At 47.1% G+C, this 19759-nt stretch overlaps 1 protein-coding gene across 1 annotated transcript; it reads right to left on the bottom strand.

Moving 5' to 3' along the window:
* Window positions 1-267: 267 nt before the first annotated feature.
* Window positions 268-12348, bottom strand: LOC131258882 (uncharacterized). Its single transcript, XM_058260274.1, has 8 exons — window positions 12142-12348; window positions 4488-4759; window positions 3833-4412; window positions 2431-2964; window positions 2082-2366; window positions 974-1217; window positions 674-905; window positions 268-608 (listed from the first exon to the last, which is right to left on the bottom strand). Exons 1-8 carry the CDS (start codon window positions 12346-12348, stop codon window positions 521-523), a joined length of 2442 nt encoding a protein of 813 aa, XP_058116257.1. The 3' UTR covers window positions 268-520.
* Window positions 12349-19759: the final 7411 nt, after the last annotated feature.

Here is a 19759-nt window from a genome sequence, read left to right as displayed (position 1 = left end):
CGCGGGAAGATAAACGAAAAGGCGACAATTGATCCCAAATGCTCATCCCAAAACCCTTGGGATACGCGTCTCGTTGGATAGTTTAGATACGATGCAACCGAAGATGAGTCACTGAAAAGAAATGATGATTTGGAAGAACTTCAAACGCCGGGAACGTCCTAAAGGTATTCGGTATCGCCTGGTTATGTTGAGCAGATGAAGATTGTTAAAGTAGTTTCTTTGATTTCATTTATTTATTTTATTAAGGATACCTTGGGCCTCGAGTGACACTCTGCCCTCCGCGACATTGTACAGTTCTGGTTTCTCTCAAACACGTCTATTCGCTATTTTAAACTATTCGCTGGAAAGGTACATATTTGGTACTAGACGTGGCACACTGGTAATTGGCCTTTGCTTGATTTTCTTTCTGCTTCACCTAACGATTTTTGGCACTGGACCATGATGAGGTCACACTCTTTGCTCATACCCTCACAAAAGTTTAAATATTGCTGCTATCATTGCTTTTCCCCCAATTGATTCTTTAATTGCTGGAACGTTCCGCCACGGCCGTGCTGGTGATGACACTGGTAATCTCCCCGTTCGCTGCTCTATTTGCATCCAGTGATCCCCTGCAAAAAGATGAGAATTCAGTAATGCTAGGTTACGTTTAGATGGCGCACACCGAATAACCTACGGTATCGCTATGTGGCGGGGCAGATTGTTGGGGACGGTGTTCAGGTGATGGGGTGACGCATTTCCCCCGTTGCCGCCGGGAGAGCTGTCCACGTAGCGCGGGTCTTGGCCGGGACTGTGGTGTAGTTCCATCGGTTGCGAGGTTGCCATGTGCGCCGGATTGGAGTTCATGAGCTTTGGTTCGTTCGCGATCGAGTGGTACTGGGACGTGATCATCGAGGGTAACAGTTTGCCTGCAATGACAGTGCCAAAACCATGTAGGGCGCGGTTTAGCCGATCCGTGATCCGGTGCTTTGCTTACCCGTGTTAAGTCCGTTGAGACTGGGTTGCATCTGCTGACTAGATTTGGGTTTGCGCTTCCGCGTCTGGATGCCATCCTTCTTCATCGTGAGCGGCCGGTTGACGCTGTGCAGCTTGTAGTACAGTCCGCAGGCGTTGCACACCGGATCGCCTTGGTTGTTCCGGCGCCACAGCGTCGTGGTGGTGGTCTGGCAATTCGCGCACGTTACTCCCGAGCGGCGATTACCCTGAACTGGCGGTACTTTCTAGATAAATGATCGAAAAGACATTTATCAAATACAAAAACATAAAAGGGGAATCTTAAGAACATACAGCCCACAGCTTGTTAAATTCTTTATTGAGACATAATGAGGCTTCATATTCTACTAATGGATGATAACATGACAGAAGATGATTTCAACCCCTTCACAGTCTCAGTGTTTTTTAAGATTGTTTGTGATTTAAACTCGGGCAAAACTGTGACGGGATTAAAGTAGGTTATTTAAAAACTACTTCGGGGGTCCGGGACAGCCGAGCGGTAGAGCCGGTTAGAAAATCGGCCCATGAGCGCCGGGGCTCACCACCTCGACGGCGTAAGTTCGAATCCCAACCAAGACCGGACCCTCCCCTGTACGAGAGAACTGACTATCTACGTACAACAGAAAAACAAGTCTCGTAAGCCCTTAACGGGCAGGCATGACCAAAGAGGTCGTTACGCCAAGAAGAAGAAGATTTAAAAACTAATATCTACCAATAATTAGTCTAGGTTCCTATACCCATGTTTGTATACCTATTTCATATATCTTTTAAGCGCAAAAAATAATTATGCATTTGCGGGTTCCGCTATGTATGATAATATAAGCTGATCACCGATTACGGATGGAGATGCCAATTTTAAAGTCCGGATTATATGGTAGTAATGTACAAAAGGCTAATATCATTGTGTTTTCAACTTGTTGGATTTGTTCAAGTTTGTAGTGACGTCGAAAATCACACCTGAATTATATTTTTCGAAGCGCTTTTAAAATTCAGAAGAATGATAACCTTCTAATCAGCGATTGGTGCCTGGAACTTTCCAACGCAGGCGCATCGTTAATCGCCAAGAACACAAATTACGTTAGAGCACTTACCACTGCTTGTTTGGCCTTCTGAGACCGATTCGGTGGCCGGTTCGTCCCCGGATTCTGGCGCGAGTAAAGCGCACAGGCGTTGCACAGGGTATGGCCAACTACATCGCGCCTCCAGAGCGGCGTGTCAGAGCTTCCACAGTTGACGCACTCCCGGTGTTCCGTCGCTGCAGCCAGCTGAGGCTCGTAGGCTTCGTTCAGCGAGCTAATCTGCCAGTGCTGCCCGTTCCCCGCATACTCTCCGACATTGCCTCCCGCATTGTCCATGACGATCGTGCCGGTAAAGTTCTGGGGACGATACAAACTGTAAACCTGTGTTCTCAGGCAGAGTTCTCGTGCCAGCAGTACTCACGGTGTTATAATCCACGCCGGCGCTATTCCAGTACCCCGAGTAGATCTGCTGGGCGCCCGGTGAGCTGCTGCTGTGACCGGTGGCGTTCTCGTACATGTTCTGCGAGTTGCCGATCGGGGGCGTGTAGTGGATCTGCTTGGTGATGATCGAGGACGAGGTAAGCGTAGGGTCGCCCTTATATAGGACGGTGTTTGGACTGGCTGGGTGGTAGTAGATAGCTTCCTTCTGTGGCAGGAAGGTGGTATAGTTGCCTGTCGAGTAGCCATCCGACGCGATGTAGTAGTTTTGGGGCGAGGCGAGCGTGTGCACCGGTTCAAGGTTGGTGTAGTGCGTCTTAGCGTCCACGACCGTACCTTCGACCACCTGTTGCACCTCACCCGGCCCTCCGGAAGCTTCGTGCGTCTCGTACACCTGGATCGTCTGGTGGGACGGCTGTGCCTGCACTTGGACCGTCGCACCGGCCTGTGTCGTGAGAGCCACTCCGGAGGAGTGCTGAGGAAGTTGCTGTTGAGTAGACGAGATCAGAAGAGTTAGCTCAATGATAAAAAACAAGCGTTACTTTAAAAAATCTTGAATAAAATAGTCAAAATATTTAGCCAATCCAAATTTAGACTAAATGAATAAGTTGCAAGCGTAGCAAAATATAATAATTTGTTGATCGAGATAACATAACATTAGCATTAACAGATAACATTTAAATTAGCAAAAGGATATCTTTACATTTGAAAATTTCAGCCAAAAATCTGTGTAGATCATTCTGAAAACTTATACGTTAATCATCTTAAGGTCATCAATTTTTGCTTTCAAATCTCAGTGCTTCGAATGCTAAATTTCCTCCTCAACAGCCCAAGGCCTCAAGATGAAGTCTTCAAAACGTTGTAATCAAAATGGTTTATTATGAGTGCGTCAATTACCATAAAAATAATGATAACAAAATATATTGCGGTTTAAATGTTTAAGTTTTAATAAGTACCGTTTCAAAAAAAATTAAAATGGAGATGAGCAAAACTTCCAAGCGAAGCAAATTAGTTATGCTTTTCTCCAAAATGTTTTATCAAATGCGCGATGAGTTTATGAATTTACTTTTAAACTAAAGTAAATGTAGTAAAAAAAGGGTTTTAATCCAGAAAAGATACCGTGCGTTTTGGGTAAAACTGTGAGATCGTTGCACTAACATAAAATAAATAAATCAGTGTAAAGATATTATTAAAGGAGAGGATAATTAGAATAGTTTGAGGATAATGGACAAAAGTAATGTCCTGCACATGTTTGAATACATACTGATTACAATTACGATTTTACTTTAACATGCACCTTTTACTATCAACTGATCAAAACGTACTGAAAATGTCATAGGCAAGTTGGAAACACACTTTTAATTAGGCACTGATTAGTACTTTACCTGACTTGATTGCGGGTGCGCGTGATGATGAACCTGGTGTCCAGGTGGACCCATTCCGCCATGTCCGTGATGTCCCGGATGGTGAGGATGGTGAGGATGGTGCGAATGATGGGTGACGTGCGGATGGCTACCGGAAGAGTGTAGCGCTGGGGGAAGTGGCAGTCCGGCATGTGGCTGCTGGTAGATGTACCGCGAATGTGGGTGGTACTTTACATCCTCGTACCGATTGACGTACCGCACCGCCTCCTCGCCCTCATTCTTGTACTCCACGAAGATGGTCTGCGTCTGGACGGGAATGAGTGTGGTCTCGGTACCACCATTCGCCGCTGCACCCAGGGCCGCTTCCTTTTCGATGGCAAGCTCACGCTTCACGATCTGCACGTTCGATGGCACGACGGCGGTGGTGGCCGGACTCACCACCACTCCCTGCTCCTGACTAGTGGCCGGCCCCGACTCGTACGGACCGTAAGGCCCGTGCTGTTCGACACCTCCCCCTGGTGGTCCGACCTGCGACTGATGGTACTCCACTCCATCGTAATCAGACGACTCGTTTGGGGGTTCTTGACCGTCAGAAATCTCTCTGCAACGACAAAACAAAACACATTGTAACATTGTACACGATCGCTCGTTCGTTATGGTTCATGAGGACTCGTACCGTATCTGTCCCGTGGTGGTGATCATGCGCTGCTTATGCTGGTTGATGATCACCGCTGTCTGCTGCTGGCCGGGCGAGCTCCTTTCCGCGCTCGAGTGCATCTCGGAAGCGACGATCATTTCGTCCACCGGAACCTCGGGCCCGAGCGGTTGTGACGCTTGCGAAACGGCCACCGATGACGCGTGATGAGGGTGCGCTTGGTGCAGGTTGGGCTGGGTCATTTCCGGACCGGGGTTCTGTTCCGGTTCCTTCGGCTCCTGACCCGTCTCCATCTGCGGGCGAAAAAGGGGAACATAAAGTACGATGACTTAACAAACCGTCCCCAAAGGTGAGTCACGCTGTTAGGTCTCCGGCTGAGCACACATCTCCTATAACGCCGGTTCCAAGGTACACCGTCACCAGCGCGTCACCAAAAACCCATCATACGACACACAACCGATGCGTTAACCAACCGATGTAGTAAACAAAAGCGGCATAAACCCATTATACGACACACAGCCGATGTAGTAAACGAAAGCAAGCATCGCTTGACGTAAGTCTCGGTGAAAAAATGGGGATTCCGTTAAACAATCACGCGTTAGTCGAACAGCAGAGTTGGAGCAATACATCGACACTCCGAAGACCTTCTTTTCCACATTGACAAGCGATATAACCAAAATTGCTCAGCTCTTTCAAAACAATCGCGAAAGAAACAGGTAGGAGAACAGGAGGAATTATATATTACAATGGGGCGCAAACTCGCCCCATACATTTATTTCGACGAAATGTATCGAAGTTTCACCTCTCGTTACTCGCATAGTTGTTTACATTCTATGCTGTTTATCACCATGCTGTCAAAAGCCACGGTCGCCATTTTCTAAAAAAAATACCTCCTAAAAAGTCACCAATTCAGTATTTAATCATCTTGGTGTGCATATTTTGCCAAACGATAGGCGGTATATATTGCCCCGCCATCTCCTTCTTGTTGAAGTGCAGTTTGTTTACTATTTGGCAACAGAAAGCAAGTTGGTAAAAATATCGATTACAACGGAGTTTAACAACTGAATTGCATTTAAGAACAGTATAAATAGGAAGTAAATTAATAAATTGGATATTTGGTGGTAAATTTTGCTCGTTTTTTTAGCGTTCCTGTTTCGTTTTGTTTACGATTCGTCCGTTGGCTTGTTTACGTTTTGAATAAGTCTTTGACGCAGAGCCCTACAACAGGAAATTGGGGTAAAGCATGATCGCGTATGGGAACAGTTTCGCTGTTTCTTTGTGGGGCCCGTGTCAAACAAACCCATTTCCGGTCGCGATCGAATCATCCGTTGCCTAAGCTCATCGCTTAAAAACTCTGCTTGGGTCCCGAGGGGGGGAAGCAGGAAGTTGCGCATACGGTTTTGGTTCCGTTCGAACCGATTGCTGTCGACGAGCATTAGGTTCGAAGCGAAAACGAGGGAACTTAAAACAACAATTGCTGGTCGAGAGTAAACGGAAACTAGTTGAATGACCCAAATAGTTGTGCTAAATAAAGTTGTACATGTACAAGCACTGTTCAAACGATGCTTCCGATCGTCCGGTTGAACTTGTTTGGTGACAACGTGCAAGAAAAACACATGAAAGTTTTAACAACATATTTTGTCTGATGAATAAAAGAATAATTTAAATAAAAGAAAAATACTCGTATAATCTAAACTATTATTTTAAAACATTAGCAGCACAAACTGTTATTAAGATTGTATTAATTTTCTTATTCGTTAGTAGTTTTTCTTCCAAGGGTTAAAAAAACCGCATTCATTGCTATGCCGCTCTATTAATTGAGAACAATAAAACAGATTTTCTATCCAGTATATTTCTTCAATTTCAGATTGAAGTTACAGACCTTGCATGTTACTTACATTGTCTATAATAATCTTGGAGTATTTGTTTTGAATTAGTTTATCCCTCGAAAATAACCTACAGAATCGAACATTCCTACGGGCGAAAGAAAAGTTTACTAATTTAAAACGTACTTGATTTTGAGAATTGAGAGGAATTCAAAATATAACAACGAAAAGGAAACCTGCATTATAATAAACTAAAAACTTGAGAAAACTTTAACAAATATTTTAATCACATTTAAGAAACCTCTTTCGACATTATTAATTAGAAGAGATTGAAAAGTAGTCGTACCAAAGGGATCAAAACAAACAAAACAGTAGGATTTTGAATAGAATTAAATGCAAATGGAAACTATTAAGCAAACCAGCTGAAACTAATATTTTCATTCAAATACTAAAACAATAATCGCATTCATAACGATTCCGAACTAAATAAAAAAAGTGCAATGCAAACTCAATATCTAGAAATATTTAACAACTTAAATCAATTAATTTATCTCTTAACGGGCGGCATAATTGAAAACAACCGTTGAAATCTTTCACCATTCTTGCCATGGACAGAACACGGGGCACACTCGCGTGCAATTCATTCCACCGTGAATATGCGTGCGTGACACGTGCGCGACCTAATGAATCTATCTCTATTACCGAAAAAGACAAACCAAGCGGAACGTTTGGGCCGCAAAGGAGCAGGTATCGTGAGCCTACGCTACTTCTACGGTCTTGGCGAAGGAGATTGCCCGACTACGATAAGAACGTAAACACCAAAGGTTACTTTCCATCGTCGAGCAAACAGCGTCACAGCGGGACCCTTTTGGGCTCTAAAAGAAGGAGGCTAAAAGGTGCCATTCTGCGCCAACCGAACCGGAGGCTCCGCAGGCCATTCGAGACCTTTTGATCGCTGGGTACCAGTTGAGGGTGGGTACAAGTAAATTGGATTGAGTAAAATGGGTCGAAGGAAAAATACTGCTGTATAGGAAAGCAAAGTGGCAACAGAAGGAAATGAAGAACGGAAGATAAACACCCAAGGTGCGGAGTTTATTAACTCGTTAATGATGTGATGTAATTCATTGGACTTCATCTCTGCTGCGTCTCATCCATCATTACGCCCTGCTTAGGTTAAGCTCAGGCGTTACAGCCCAAACAGGCAAGAAAGAGATCGGCACTGTTGTGTACGCTGTCGACAGGGTCGCTGCCTTTGCATCAGGAGTTGTGACACCTGACCATCGAGCCCATCGAGGAGATTATCGCGCACTAAAGTGTCGACTTCACGTACGCAAACTATTGATACGGACTCCGATAGCTTCCCGTCTACTCCTACTGGTCCGAATCATATCTTATCCGATCTCCTGACCTACGCCGTCCACGGCCGATAACCTCGACTTGGATGGCACTTGTCGGCCGCCGGGGAAGTGTGTACCGTACCGCTGGTAACTGTTCTGACGCTTCTTGTCTTGATATCCCGAATGGGACCGTACCCCGATGGGAGATACGATGGTGGTCACTTTTGCCACCATTCTTCTGGACAAAATTGCGAAACGGACGACGTGGAAATTCTTCGAACCTTGAAGCAAAATGTACGAGGCAGAAGGGGGCAAACAGCAAATCCCTCACGCACAGTTCCCCATAAGTGAAACGGTCGGCCGGCCTTCGGCGACTTAAGGATGGCTTATTGCTTCGGTACATCTTGTTCCCGAGCGTTTCTCCAAGCGTTTCCCTCCCCCGGGAGTGATGGAGTACAAGGAAGAACCGTATCAATTCCACGAATCGAAAAGAAGGCTCAGCAGACCCACCCTTAGGCCTATCCTACCATCGCTGCGAAGAAGAAAACATATACCACCCCAAACCGGGAAGGAATTAGGAAGAAACTCTGTCCGGGCTTTCCGTGTGCGGGAGCTCATAAATGTCAGTAGCGTTCATAAAATTTCGTCTTATCTTCTCGCTGTACGCAATAAAAGTAAAGAAGAAAAGAACTGCGTTGGAAAAAGAAGCTTCACAAACGAACGAAAAGTTAGAGTCACTCGATAAACTTCGTCCATTTCGGCGCGTTTAATGGCCAGCCAAACACGAACACCCTGTCACCCCAGCCCTTGGCGGTGGCGGTAATTAAACGCACGTCTCACCTTTGCGGCCTCGGATGCTCCATTTCGCGACATACGGGAAATATGGCCTCAACGGTGTAGGTATTTATGAGCGCGACAGCGAAGGCGGCAGCGGACCTTTGCGGCCTTTGCTAGGCCGAATTCGTGCCATATAGGACACTAATTAAATGGTTGGTGAACGAAGCCAGTTCATTTGCCTTAAATTCAACCCTTGTTTCAAGGATGTATCGCAGTGTAACAGAAATAAGTCGAACCATCCCGAGCATGAACTCAAGTCGTGGCGAAATAGAAGTTCAACATTCTACAGAGCCATCGATCACGAAGAAAAAAACGCCCGACATTAGTGTGTCCAAGGCGTTGGCGCCACCAAAAGCAAACGTTGGCGCCCGAGTGGGAATGGGGCGAAACGGAAAATAAAAAAAGGAAAACTCAACGCACTGAATTGTCGTCGATGACTCAACGATCCTGGAATGTGCCGGGTATCACGCGGCAGGGTTCAACAACTGTTCAAAAGCAGCGTCCCGTAATAAAGAGCAGAGTCTTTTGTCGCCGCTCCATCGGCTGCTAAGAAAATTAGATCATTCATCAAGACGACCATTTTCGGTCGGAAGGCACCAAAAGGCTCTCGAGGCGTCCGCAAGGAATCCGGCCTGACGCGAGGAAAGCGCTAGCACACTCTACTCTACATTCCACGCGAAGATCATCGGTACAAGTAAGATATCACTATCAGAAAGCTATAAATATGTGAGAGAACAGAGAAACTGTGACTGGGCTGAAGCCGGCCGGAAAAAGCCCCGAACAGCCAGAAAACACTTCCAACGGGTCGATCTTCCCAAATCGGACGATCAATCGTTGAGCGCACCTGAGAGCGCCTGAATCGCACGATCGCCCCCGAAGATCGCTCCTTTCCTCCGTACCAACCCGCACTTCGTTCGTCCAAGTCGTCGCGATAACGGACGAGGGAAGTTTTCCTTAAAATCTTTCCCCTTTGCGAGTGCAGTTGCTTCGAGGAGCGGCGAGTCGCAGGCATCGAAAACCGTTCCCTCCAAGGGCCCAGCGGATGGACGAACGACGGCGACGAAAGGGCACGCGTTATCTAACCAATTTTACATAGGTTTTTATGCGTGACGTGACATCGCATCGCTCGGACCACGTCCATTGGAAAATTGGGCAGCCAATCGAATGGGACATGGTTACTTCCCCTAACCACTCGGACCACTAAATTACGATGCGCCGGCGTGGGCACGCCGTGTGCGAGCAGATGTCGGACGAAGTGCATTTTTACGTGCGTTTTGTCGGCAGGTGCATTTTCTAAGGAGGTCTGTGCCTTGTTTTGAAAATCGAGAGCATGTAAGATGTATTCAAAAGTTCTTAACGTAGCTCGTTGACTGTTTCCATTCAATTGAAGTGTTGTTATTAACTTTTAAATAGTGATGGACAAAGAAATACCTGACAAGGTCGACACCGGTTTCATTTCCCATAAAGGTTCCTTATTTGATCTTCATATATTTCATTTATAATTACCGTTTCTATCGTAAATTATTATTGAGGGATGTTTTAATAAACCAAATACATTTACAACTACAAATACAATTTTTCTAAAAAGTTCTAAACGAGGTAAAATGTAGGAAGAGTATATTCAATTGCAACTTTGAAATGATTTTTAAAAAGAAACTTACGAAGCTACCGGAACAAAGTAGAGATTGCTTTCAATAAAGATAGAATTTAATGTCGGTTTTTAATTCATGCCATTTCTTTAATAATTTGTCGTCGTCAAATGGTGGTTTATCATCCTGTATGAAACATGACTATGTGATTTACACAATATAAATAACAAAGCAATGGGAAACGATAAAAATCCTCCTTTATCATGATTATCACCATCAAACATCATCACAATGCTTGAGTAAACTGAAATCTGAAATCATAACATGTGCGATTTTAAACCCGACAACTAAACGCACACTATTACTGATCTTCCGAAAACAAAACCAGGCCGTTCTTAATAGCCGGAAAGAAGAATAACCCGACCGACAGGTTTGCTTTGAACAAATTACTGAAGAAAATAAACTCATATTTTTTATGACAGAAAAGAGTTCAAACGCTTCAGTACCAGGTATTATGCCACAAAAAACCCTCATTGCTGCCATAAACTTACAACCCGAACAAAATAAATTTTGCTCCAATTAGAATAACTGACGGCACGCTCGGGTCCAATAAAAAAAGCTCTCCATTCGAGTTTTAGGTCCATATCGCATCAGAGATGTGGAAGAAAAATCGTACAACGTAACATCACGAAATTGGTCCTTGACCAACTGTGGACAATAAACGAAGGACAACACCATGCAGAGGCACAAACCTTCGGTTTCTATCCTCCAGTCAAGTGGATAATCCTTCCTGTGGTAGATCCTTTACGAGGCACAAAGTAACACACAATGTCCAATGCTAAGCCCAGTGTGGGTAGAACGAAGTACAGGAGAGGCACGTTGACCTTCAGGAAGCTCAAGGAAAAAAACCCATACCCAAAGAAGTCACCCGTGTGGCGCCTGGGTTATGGTTATTGCGTCTTCCCTGGGCGTTGCGTCGTAACTAGGGGGTAACAAAGATCCCAATCCTAAACAGTGAATACCTGCCTATGTCTAGGTACAGCACATTTGCGTGGCCGGACACCTTGCCATCGGTTCCACCTACGGCGTACATCCGTCAGATAGTGCGTACCGTAACCGATGCCCGATTGGAGGAATACCGGGAGAGAACCTTTCGTTATTCGAAGCAAGGAACCATTCATACCGTTCCCCGGTCCACATTGGACCTGTTCCGTCCGTCGGGATGTGATTTATGGCCATTGCTAAGTGGAAAGTTGACGTAACAAAAAGAACTGGAGAAATGGGCCCCGGGAAATGGGCTTTCTTTTGGCTTTCCTTTTTTTTTTTGTTTGAGGTTCTGCAGAAAACAAACGTCAAGTGTTGTTTAGACCTTCTCTTAATTGAAACATATCGCGATTATATCTTCAATTTGTTTGTCACTCATCGATTAAACGGGGTCTATCCACGAAGTTCGTTTACTGATCGTTTCCTTGGGAAACATTGGTATTTATCAATGCCAGCTTCATTTGTTAATACTCAATTTAACGTCACGTATGAGTCATGTGATTCTAAAAAAACTGACGCAAAATGGACGCAATCATAGAAATGCACAAAAACTAATCAAACCTCTACAATCGTCTGCATAGAACATACGCCACAACAGTTGTCGCGAAAAGCACAACAAACCGCAACCGGTTCTACACTTGCGATAGCACTTTCTTTTTATCATTTCCCAAACAGACCCAAAACAACGTGCCAACCAGCGCTAGATTACGCATCCGGCGATAGGGCCTATCGATAGGCAAACGCCGTGCGCCCAGAGCCGGCGTCCTGGCTAGGAGGACCACGCGCCATCCAAATACCGCCGACGGGCCCTGCCTATCGGAAGCGACGGTGGGTGTTGGGATTCTCCGATAAAAATATTTTATCTCCGCAACCGTAGGAGCGAGAAGCTGCTGATACTGGCACCCGGTCTATCTGCCGGCAGGGTCTGGCAGCGTCCTCTGATTAGGAGCTCGTCCTCGGCCGATTAGAAACCGGCCGGCAGAAAACGCGGGAAACGAAGCATCCAAGCGAAGCGTCGCGCAACTGCCCCATGCTGCTGTACCTTGGAGGGATCGCTGGCCATATCGTGGCCCGATGGTGCCGACGTTCCCGCCGGATCGTGGACCGAGGAATCGCCAACCGGCGCCGCCGAAGCCGTCACCGTGCTCGTGTTCGCCGGAACACTTGTCGCTGCCGAGCTGGGCACCGTGCTGGAATGGGGTCCACTCACCGCGACACCGACGCTCTTCGGATCGGATGAGACGGCCATTTTCGGCGCTGCACCACTTTGCCACCACTACGCTGCCACGCACCAATAGCCCGCACACCACGTGATCTTCGTAAATCCCAAACTCCAAACTGTTTAGCAAACTTCTCACAAAATTAATTGGAAACTGGCTGATATTGCTTTATCAAGTCCACTGGAAGTACTCCTTAGCCAAAACGCGAGGAACCACTGGACCAAGTATTTCAAGTAATTCGCTACCGCCTTAAAGGAAAGGACCAAGTCCTTGCCCGTATCCACTGGCGCTCACGGAATCTGCTTATGTCTCTAGCAACCAAAGCACGATCCACAGGGATCCTATACAGAGTGCTCTATATCGATGATGGACCACTTCACCACTGGACGACGATCACACCAGAAGGAGCATCTCGCTGCGACTAAGAGGCGCGGTAACCGTGCGCGACATGTGGTGACTACCGCACCGCACAAATTATATGTACATATTGAACGAAATTGATGGGGAAAATTGTAGGCCGCAATGGAGGAACAACAGCAGCAGCAACAGCAGCAGCAACAGCAGGGCAGAAAGATGTTTTATATATATATCGTCGAAGCCCATCCACCCGAAGTCGCGTTCCGGGGGCCGTTCGGCAGGCGGTCCTGAGTGCGCGCGTGTGTGTATGAGTCTTGCGCCGTAGGGCCACGGTGGCCACTCGCCCATCGATCCGACGCTCACACGGCCAGCGGTGGACCTCGTCGTGATCGCTTATCTTATCAGGCACCGTGGACTGATGTTTCGTTTGTAACAGTAAAATCTCACACCTTCGCCATAGGCAACCGGTGGAGAGGAGGGCCACTCTACTTACACACCGACACACACAGACACACCGTACATCCACGTACGCCTTCGGGTTGGTGGGTTGGGATATTTTGCCCGAAAATCCTATCGATTCTAACCTATCAATCAAACCGGCTCGCGGAGTTCTCCCCACGAGAAGATGCACGATAGCACGATCGATCGACACACCTGGAGTCGCCGCTGGAGCTTTACCGTCTAGGGACCGACACCGCCGAAAGCTTGAACGTGACTCCTCTACGGTCCTGGGTTGGTCTTCGCTGGCGTTCCCTCTCTCTCTCTCTCTCTGTCTCTCTTCGATGCTCCCTTTGTGCATCCCATTTCCCGCCTAAAATCGCACTGAACGTCGACCGCCGAGCGTACAAACCGTAAAGCCTCGGTCGGTCGCTCGAATCCGGATGGTAATGCCCGGTCCACCCTCGCCTGGTCGGTTCCGGGACAGTTTGCCAACGCACGTACGAGGGAGGAAGGAAAAAAAGCGGACCGACATACATACATACACACACACACACACAGGTTGTGAGGCCAAAATCAACATTCGGCTCGGTTCCCGCGACGTCCGTCCGGGCCCGGGGAAGGAAATGGGCCCTCACCGGGTCTGCCTCGGTTGCCATCGTCATCGGTCCCGTTGTTGTTTGTCCAGAGGGTGCAGATTTCCACCCCGTCCCCTTTTACACCCGCCATCCGGCCAAGACCCCGACACACCCCGCCCCGCAGCTAGGACCACCGATGAGCAACATGTACTAACTGCAATAAACCTCGGGCCCGCAACGCGTTGTAGTCACCAAAGTTTGTGACTGTATATGCGCGCCTTTTCTTTATTTCGTTTTTTTATATCTCCCTGTCGCTCTTACTCTGGGTGCGTTACTTTTTCACCAGAGGACTCCGGAGGCCGCCATAAGTCAGCCGACGTCGCTGTTGTTGTTCCACAACCCCCGGTTCGTTTGTTTGTCCACGGGTTTTAACTGTTGTCACGAGTTCCCGAGACACCACGCGCCGAGCTGAATTTGAGCCGGAACGTCCAACACCGGAGCCTTCAGTCGGCCCGAGAGTCGGTTAGCTGGAACTGAAGAATCAGTCATGAAGGTTGATTACCGTCAACCCTGCAAGGAAGGTGAATGTGTTTACCAACGGTAAAAATTGCTCTAAACTTCAGAAATTAACATCAGGAATGCCTCGAACATGTTAGCCAATATCTATCGAGAACGATCGATAAAACCCACATCCAATACCCCAACACCTCGCACAATACCTTTGCGATGTGAGTGATCTTCAAGAGGTATAAGGGGTCTACCAAACAACCTCAAATATCCCAACACCTTTACCGCAAGTGATCTTCAAGATCTGCCAAAAAAAAACAATGACCTGTCGCCCTTCCGGTCCGCCATCCTACGATGGCCGCATTTACCACGCAAAGGGCGAAGATGGCTGTTGACTTGCCTGCGCCGAATCTGTTTGTTTCCGCTCCATTCGCCGCAAAGTCTTTCCCGGCTTCGAGCGGAAGAAAAGCAAAACACCGGAGGGGCTCGTGCCCAACTGGAACTGCGGAACCAATTTGTTATTTGCTCGTAAATTGCTCCGTTCGGAGCAGCACCGCTTGTGTTTGCATCGCTCGACACCACCACGCACCAGCCTCCGACGCGTGAACTCATCCGGAAAACCCCCGAGTGGCGGTACCGGGCGGATAAGATAGTCTGCACACGATTTGCAGAACTTGACGGAAACACACATCTACGTAGCCTGAACGAGGGGTGCGCGGTGGGGGTGGGGGGAGGTACGGTTCCCCAGATTTCCGATCCTCTCGCTTTCACTCCAACCGCAGGGCACCGCAGTTTATCGGACGCGATCGCGATCGGATAAGCTAATCGAAACAATCGTCCGAGATGAGATAGTGGAGACACCGGCTGGAGTCGTACAATCGTTATCTGCATGCGCGAGAGAGAGAGAGAGAAAAGGAGAGTTTCCCAGCATGGTTTTGTCTTTCAGGATATCTTCCCCGACAAGAGGAAACAATCGAACAAATCGTTTTAATTTTTTTAATCGTAATTTCCCCAGCATTCATCAGCAAAGGGTAATTTCGGGAATAAAACAGGACGTCGCTGCATACACCGGCAGCGATCATCGGTAGGTGTAAGTGGGGTGGTAAGGCTTATCTTATCACAAACCGTATTCACGGAAGGTCCCTCAGGTAGAGCGAGGCTAGGATACACCTCCCTAGGCTCCTAGACCAACGTGATGGAAGCTCCACAAATTCCCTTCCCCGGGGAGGTTAGAGAAGAAAAAACAAACTAAAGAGCAAATAGTACGCCGGGAGCACCATAAATATCTAGCGGTGGAAACAGGCTTAAAGATACATTAACCAGGATTAGGCAACGTTCCGCGCAGTGTGTGACCGACATGTGGAAAGCCAGATTTGAAGCACCCTACGTACGTACTGTAGTGAGAACCTCCTCCTCCTCCACGGGGAACTACTGAAATATGATTTGATTTTGGAAATGGAAGTCAAAGGATTACCAAGAACTGAGGCTTTCTGGGGAAGAAAATAACAATTACTGAATGGTCCTTGTTTTGCTTCAGGACAGCCATTAAAAACCGGACGGTAAGTCACCACCAAACCAGGGAGAGTCCATTGTGCCCCAACAAACAATGCCCGGGAATTGCACCAATATTGACAGTATAGTTATTGATCGATGGTGAATGCCACGCTCGGTTCTATCAATCTTCCGTAGGATCATTATTGGCGATGGGCAAAGCGTCAAAATCTCCACTCGATCGATCCCCCCGGGACCCTTCGGGTGTCAGGTGAAAACTACGAAGAACCTGCCACGCATCGGGATGAGCAACGTTGTGGGAAGGGAAGCCCACGACGGTGGGGGGGGGGGGGGGGGGGGGGGGGGGGGGTTAGATGTGAGATTAAATTCTCTCGGTGATTTCTCCACCTGCAGAAACTGCGCAACTTATGTTTGCTCCGGCGTCGGGGCCCCGAGGGGAACGGTTGTTTTGCTACAATTTCTTCATTTAAGGTGGGCTCCGGGGCGTGCTCTTATCTGCCCCCACCCCCCTCTCTCTCCCCGACCGAGCGTGCGGCACATTGCAACATACATGACGCGTACACACACACACGCACACACCGTTGCACACCGTCGCACACCATCGCGCCAAATGCTCATTAGGAAAGGTAAACAGCCGATAATGACTGCAACGGGGTGGGATGGGGTGCTTGAGCGGGTGGCAAGCCTGGTGATAACGAAGACATTACCTGTTCGGTTGGACCCGTCGCCGCAGTGGTGGTGGTTGTCTTCTTCGCCTGCGCAACTCGTCAAATCGGGCGTCCCCTCGGCCGGCAGGTTTTTATCAGCCTTTTTCCATCGAGCATGGGAACCCTATTGGTGGATGGATGTCATCTCTCCGCCTTCCCGTAGCCCCACATGTCTCCTACCCCCGATCACGGCGACTCCAGAACAACCATGACTCGGCGTATGTGCTCCAATTTGTGGCCCGAGTTTAATATCGCACCGGTCGGATCTGATCAGCGCTTCAGGGCGGGAAACATGCAGATGGCCCAGCGGCATGGGAGGGCCCAGTAAGGGGGGCCGTCCGCATCCCAAACACTCACGCTAGCGGCTCGATAAAATAATAACTCAACCAACGTGTTCGCGGGGAAACCTCTCCGGTGTCGCACACCATCAAACGGACAACGATATGGTTGTGCACACAGGTGCCATATTGCGATCGGACCCTCCGCTGTCTCCACGTCAGCCATGACAGCTACGCGATTGAGGAATCCACTTAAACACTAGCGCACGAACACACACAAAAATGCCCTCCAAATCCCTTCCGTCATTTTGACTTTGAGGCGAAGTCGCTTTGAGGACACCAAGCGAAAGAAGTGAATTATATGGCACGGTTGTAAATTTCGATACTGACTGCACAATATCACAACACGCACGTCACGTCTATCGCGGCCCGTCATCTTGACACTTGCCGCTGCACGGGATGGGGTGGGGGAGTGCTAAGGCGCACTTAATTGCTGTGCTGTTACTCTTTTCATCAATTTGGTAAACTTGACACGTACACTGGTGGTTGCGCGTAGCAACGCCAAAGGGAGTCCGACACTAGCCATTACGCTCGATTCCGGAACAACACTTTCGGTGGCCATATTGTCCACCTTTTGAGAAACACTTGCTCGAAAACACCAAACCAATGGGAAGATGTTGATGTTTCAAAGCACACACGAAACGTATCACGTACACACAGCACATCGTTGGAGCCCAGGATCCAAGTATCGCCACTTCCGGATCCGGAGCCCCGGCATGGAACGGTGGGTGTTCACGAGCGCAGCGCACCGACCGCAGCGCTTTCCATCCTCAAATGATGGCTCAAATATTGTGATAATATAATATAATATTAATTTTAGCACTCGTGGCTCTTTGCTCTTTTCCCTGAAATACAGTTATATCTCAGCAAAGATAGTGAAGTGCTGCAGGTGATAAGTTAACATATCAATCTGTTGTACCTTGATTTCCCTCGGTTACGGTTCGGGCCCTCGTCGGGCGACGGAACGCGACGTACTCTCTAGAACGGCCGGCGACATTTCTCGATTCGCTGCACGTGGCATATTGCGGGAATGGCTGGGAAAGTCTGGTGCGCCTCGCTGAATCCTTCGAAAAGCCACCTAGAGGGGTGCACCTTGCACCGGTGACGCGTGATGGCACCATCACGAAACCCGACCAAGTTGGCCACCTTGGGCCCGCACGACAGTCACTTCTGGCGAATCGTTCGAACGTGGTGGGCAAAGTCATACGAAAGCCCTACACGGCTCCGGCCACCGGCAGCTATCTCCTATCATGCTAACCTTATTATTTCTTACATGCAAAAGGATGATAACTCCCTATCTCTGACAACAGTTTTATCAACCTATATCTGGTGTGGGCGAAGTGGCCAGATAGGCGATATAACTATATGCTGAGTCTAGTGCGGGCCCCCTCGCCGGAATGGCCAGGCCTAGTGCTCCAGCCGGGACTGAGAATGGCGAACAAGGATGCGGAAGCGAATCGCCTTACGGCCATTTTAGATCCATGGTCATGTGACGCTACTCAAGTGTCCCTGGCACGCGGATGCATACATCCAACATCCTCTTTGGAATCTAGAGATTAATTCTAAATTTTCACAAGTACACCATGGCCATTGTAAGGAGAGTACTCAGATCAATTGAGCTATCAAATTCATCATCATCAAATGTTCTACGCAAAGTGAGTTATCAAGTATAATTATAATGTTAGCATTTTAGACTCATTTTAGAGACATTAAATTTAATATGAAACATATCCAATAGCAATAGACAATTAAACAAAATCAATTTACTATCAATGTCACAATTTAGATGGAAATAATTCACTAGAAAGGTGAATTGTAGCAGCATTGTCGTGGTGTCCTAAAAAACATGGATAAAATACATAAAAATAACATTCAAGTCGTACATTTACAAATGGATCTTAAAATAAAAAAATAATAAGACAAAATAAATTTGACAATCAATAAAATTAGGGAATGCCGGTTACCCCTCCAATTGCTTCCTTCAATACGGTTCAGGGCCTAATATTTCCTTCACTCAAGAGCAAAGATGGATTAAGAGTTTTAAGGCATCCAAGCAGCTACACGTGGAAGGTCCGAAAAAATGCACAACGTAATTTTTCATCTCTCAAATGTGCTGGAGTGTTTAAAATTTGCAAAAATAGAAACATGTTGAGGATTATTTCCATGTTTAGAAATATGTAAGAAATTTTGCTAATCCATATTTCTCCATAATCCTCAAATAATTCTGAGAATTCCTTCTTCTTTCACGAATTCTCAAAAGTGATGCCTCAAATATGTGTACGTCAGTTTTTCAAAACAAAAGGATTTCGTTTTAAACTTTCTCTTGCGGCATAATTTGTTTCAATTTTCAAAATCAATTCTTCAAATTCCACACAGTTCAGTGTCAGCATTCTCTAACTTTACAATTCAATTTTGAACAAAAGCCAGAAAATCAACAAGTATTCGATGAGACAATTGCTCTCAGAATCAAGGTATTAATTCATACCAACCCAATTTACAAAAAGCACAAGATCTAAGAACGAAAATACTTAAGTTAAGTAAGGAAAGTGGCGATGGACCCAGCATTGAAAGCTACACCCTTGTCACTGATAAACACTATGGCATAAGCAATAGGCATGAACATGCATGATCTTTACCAGATGTTTTAACAGAATATCATCCGATTGCTCCGATCCAATTAATATTTAAGATGGATATCTTCATCTAATCAGATGACAGCAAACAGAGAATGTTCGATTTATTGATAAGTCTTCTTCTTCTTGGCATAACGACCATCTTTGGTCATGCCTGACCGCTCGAGGGGCTTAGTAGACTTGTTCCCTTGGCTTACGTGGATAGTCAGTCCTCTTGTACAGGAGAAGGTCCGGTCTCGGTTGTGATTAGAACCCACGCCGTCTATTGAGTGTCTCGGTGCTCATGAGCCGATTTTTTAACCGACGATACTGTTCGGTTGTCGCGGACCTCCCTATGAATTTGGTAAGTAACATGTTTTCCAACAAATGT

This window comes from Anopheles coustani, chromosome 3 (assembly GCF_943734705.1).
Source record: "Anopheles coustani chromosome 3, idAnoCousDA_361_x.2, whole genome shotgun sequence".
In the NCBI taxonomy this organism is placed as follows: domain Eukaryota; kingdom Metazoa; phylum Arthropoda; class Insecta; order Diptera; family Culicidae; genus Anopheles; species Anopheles coustani.
Note: the sequence above shows the minus strand (reverse complement) of the source record. Positions and strands in the feature narration are given on the sequence as shown.

Bases quoted from the DNA above. Each gene is read 5' to 3' on its own strand.
- LOC131258882 (XM_058260274.1), bottom strand. From the start codon at position 12,348: ATGGCCGTCTCATCCGATCCGAAGAGCGTCGGTGTCGCGGTGAGTGGA. The intron at 4,760-12,141 runs GTACAGCAGCAT...TTTCGCCCGCAG, and splicing joins TGGCCAGCGATCCCTCCAAG to ATGGAGACGGGTCAGGAGCC. The intron at 609-673 runs GTAGGTTATTCG...ATCTTTTTGCAG, and splicing joins CCCCGCCACATAGCGATACC to GGGATCACTGGATGCAAATA.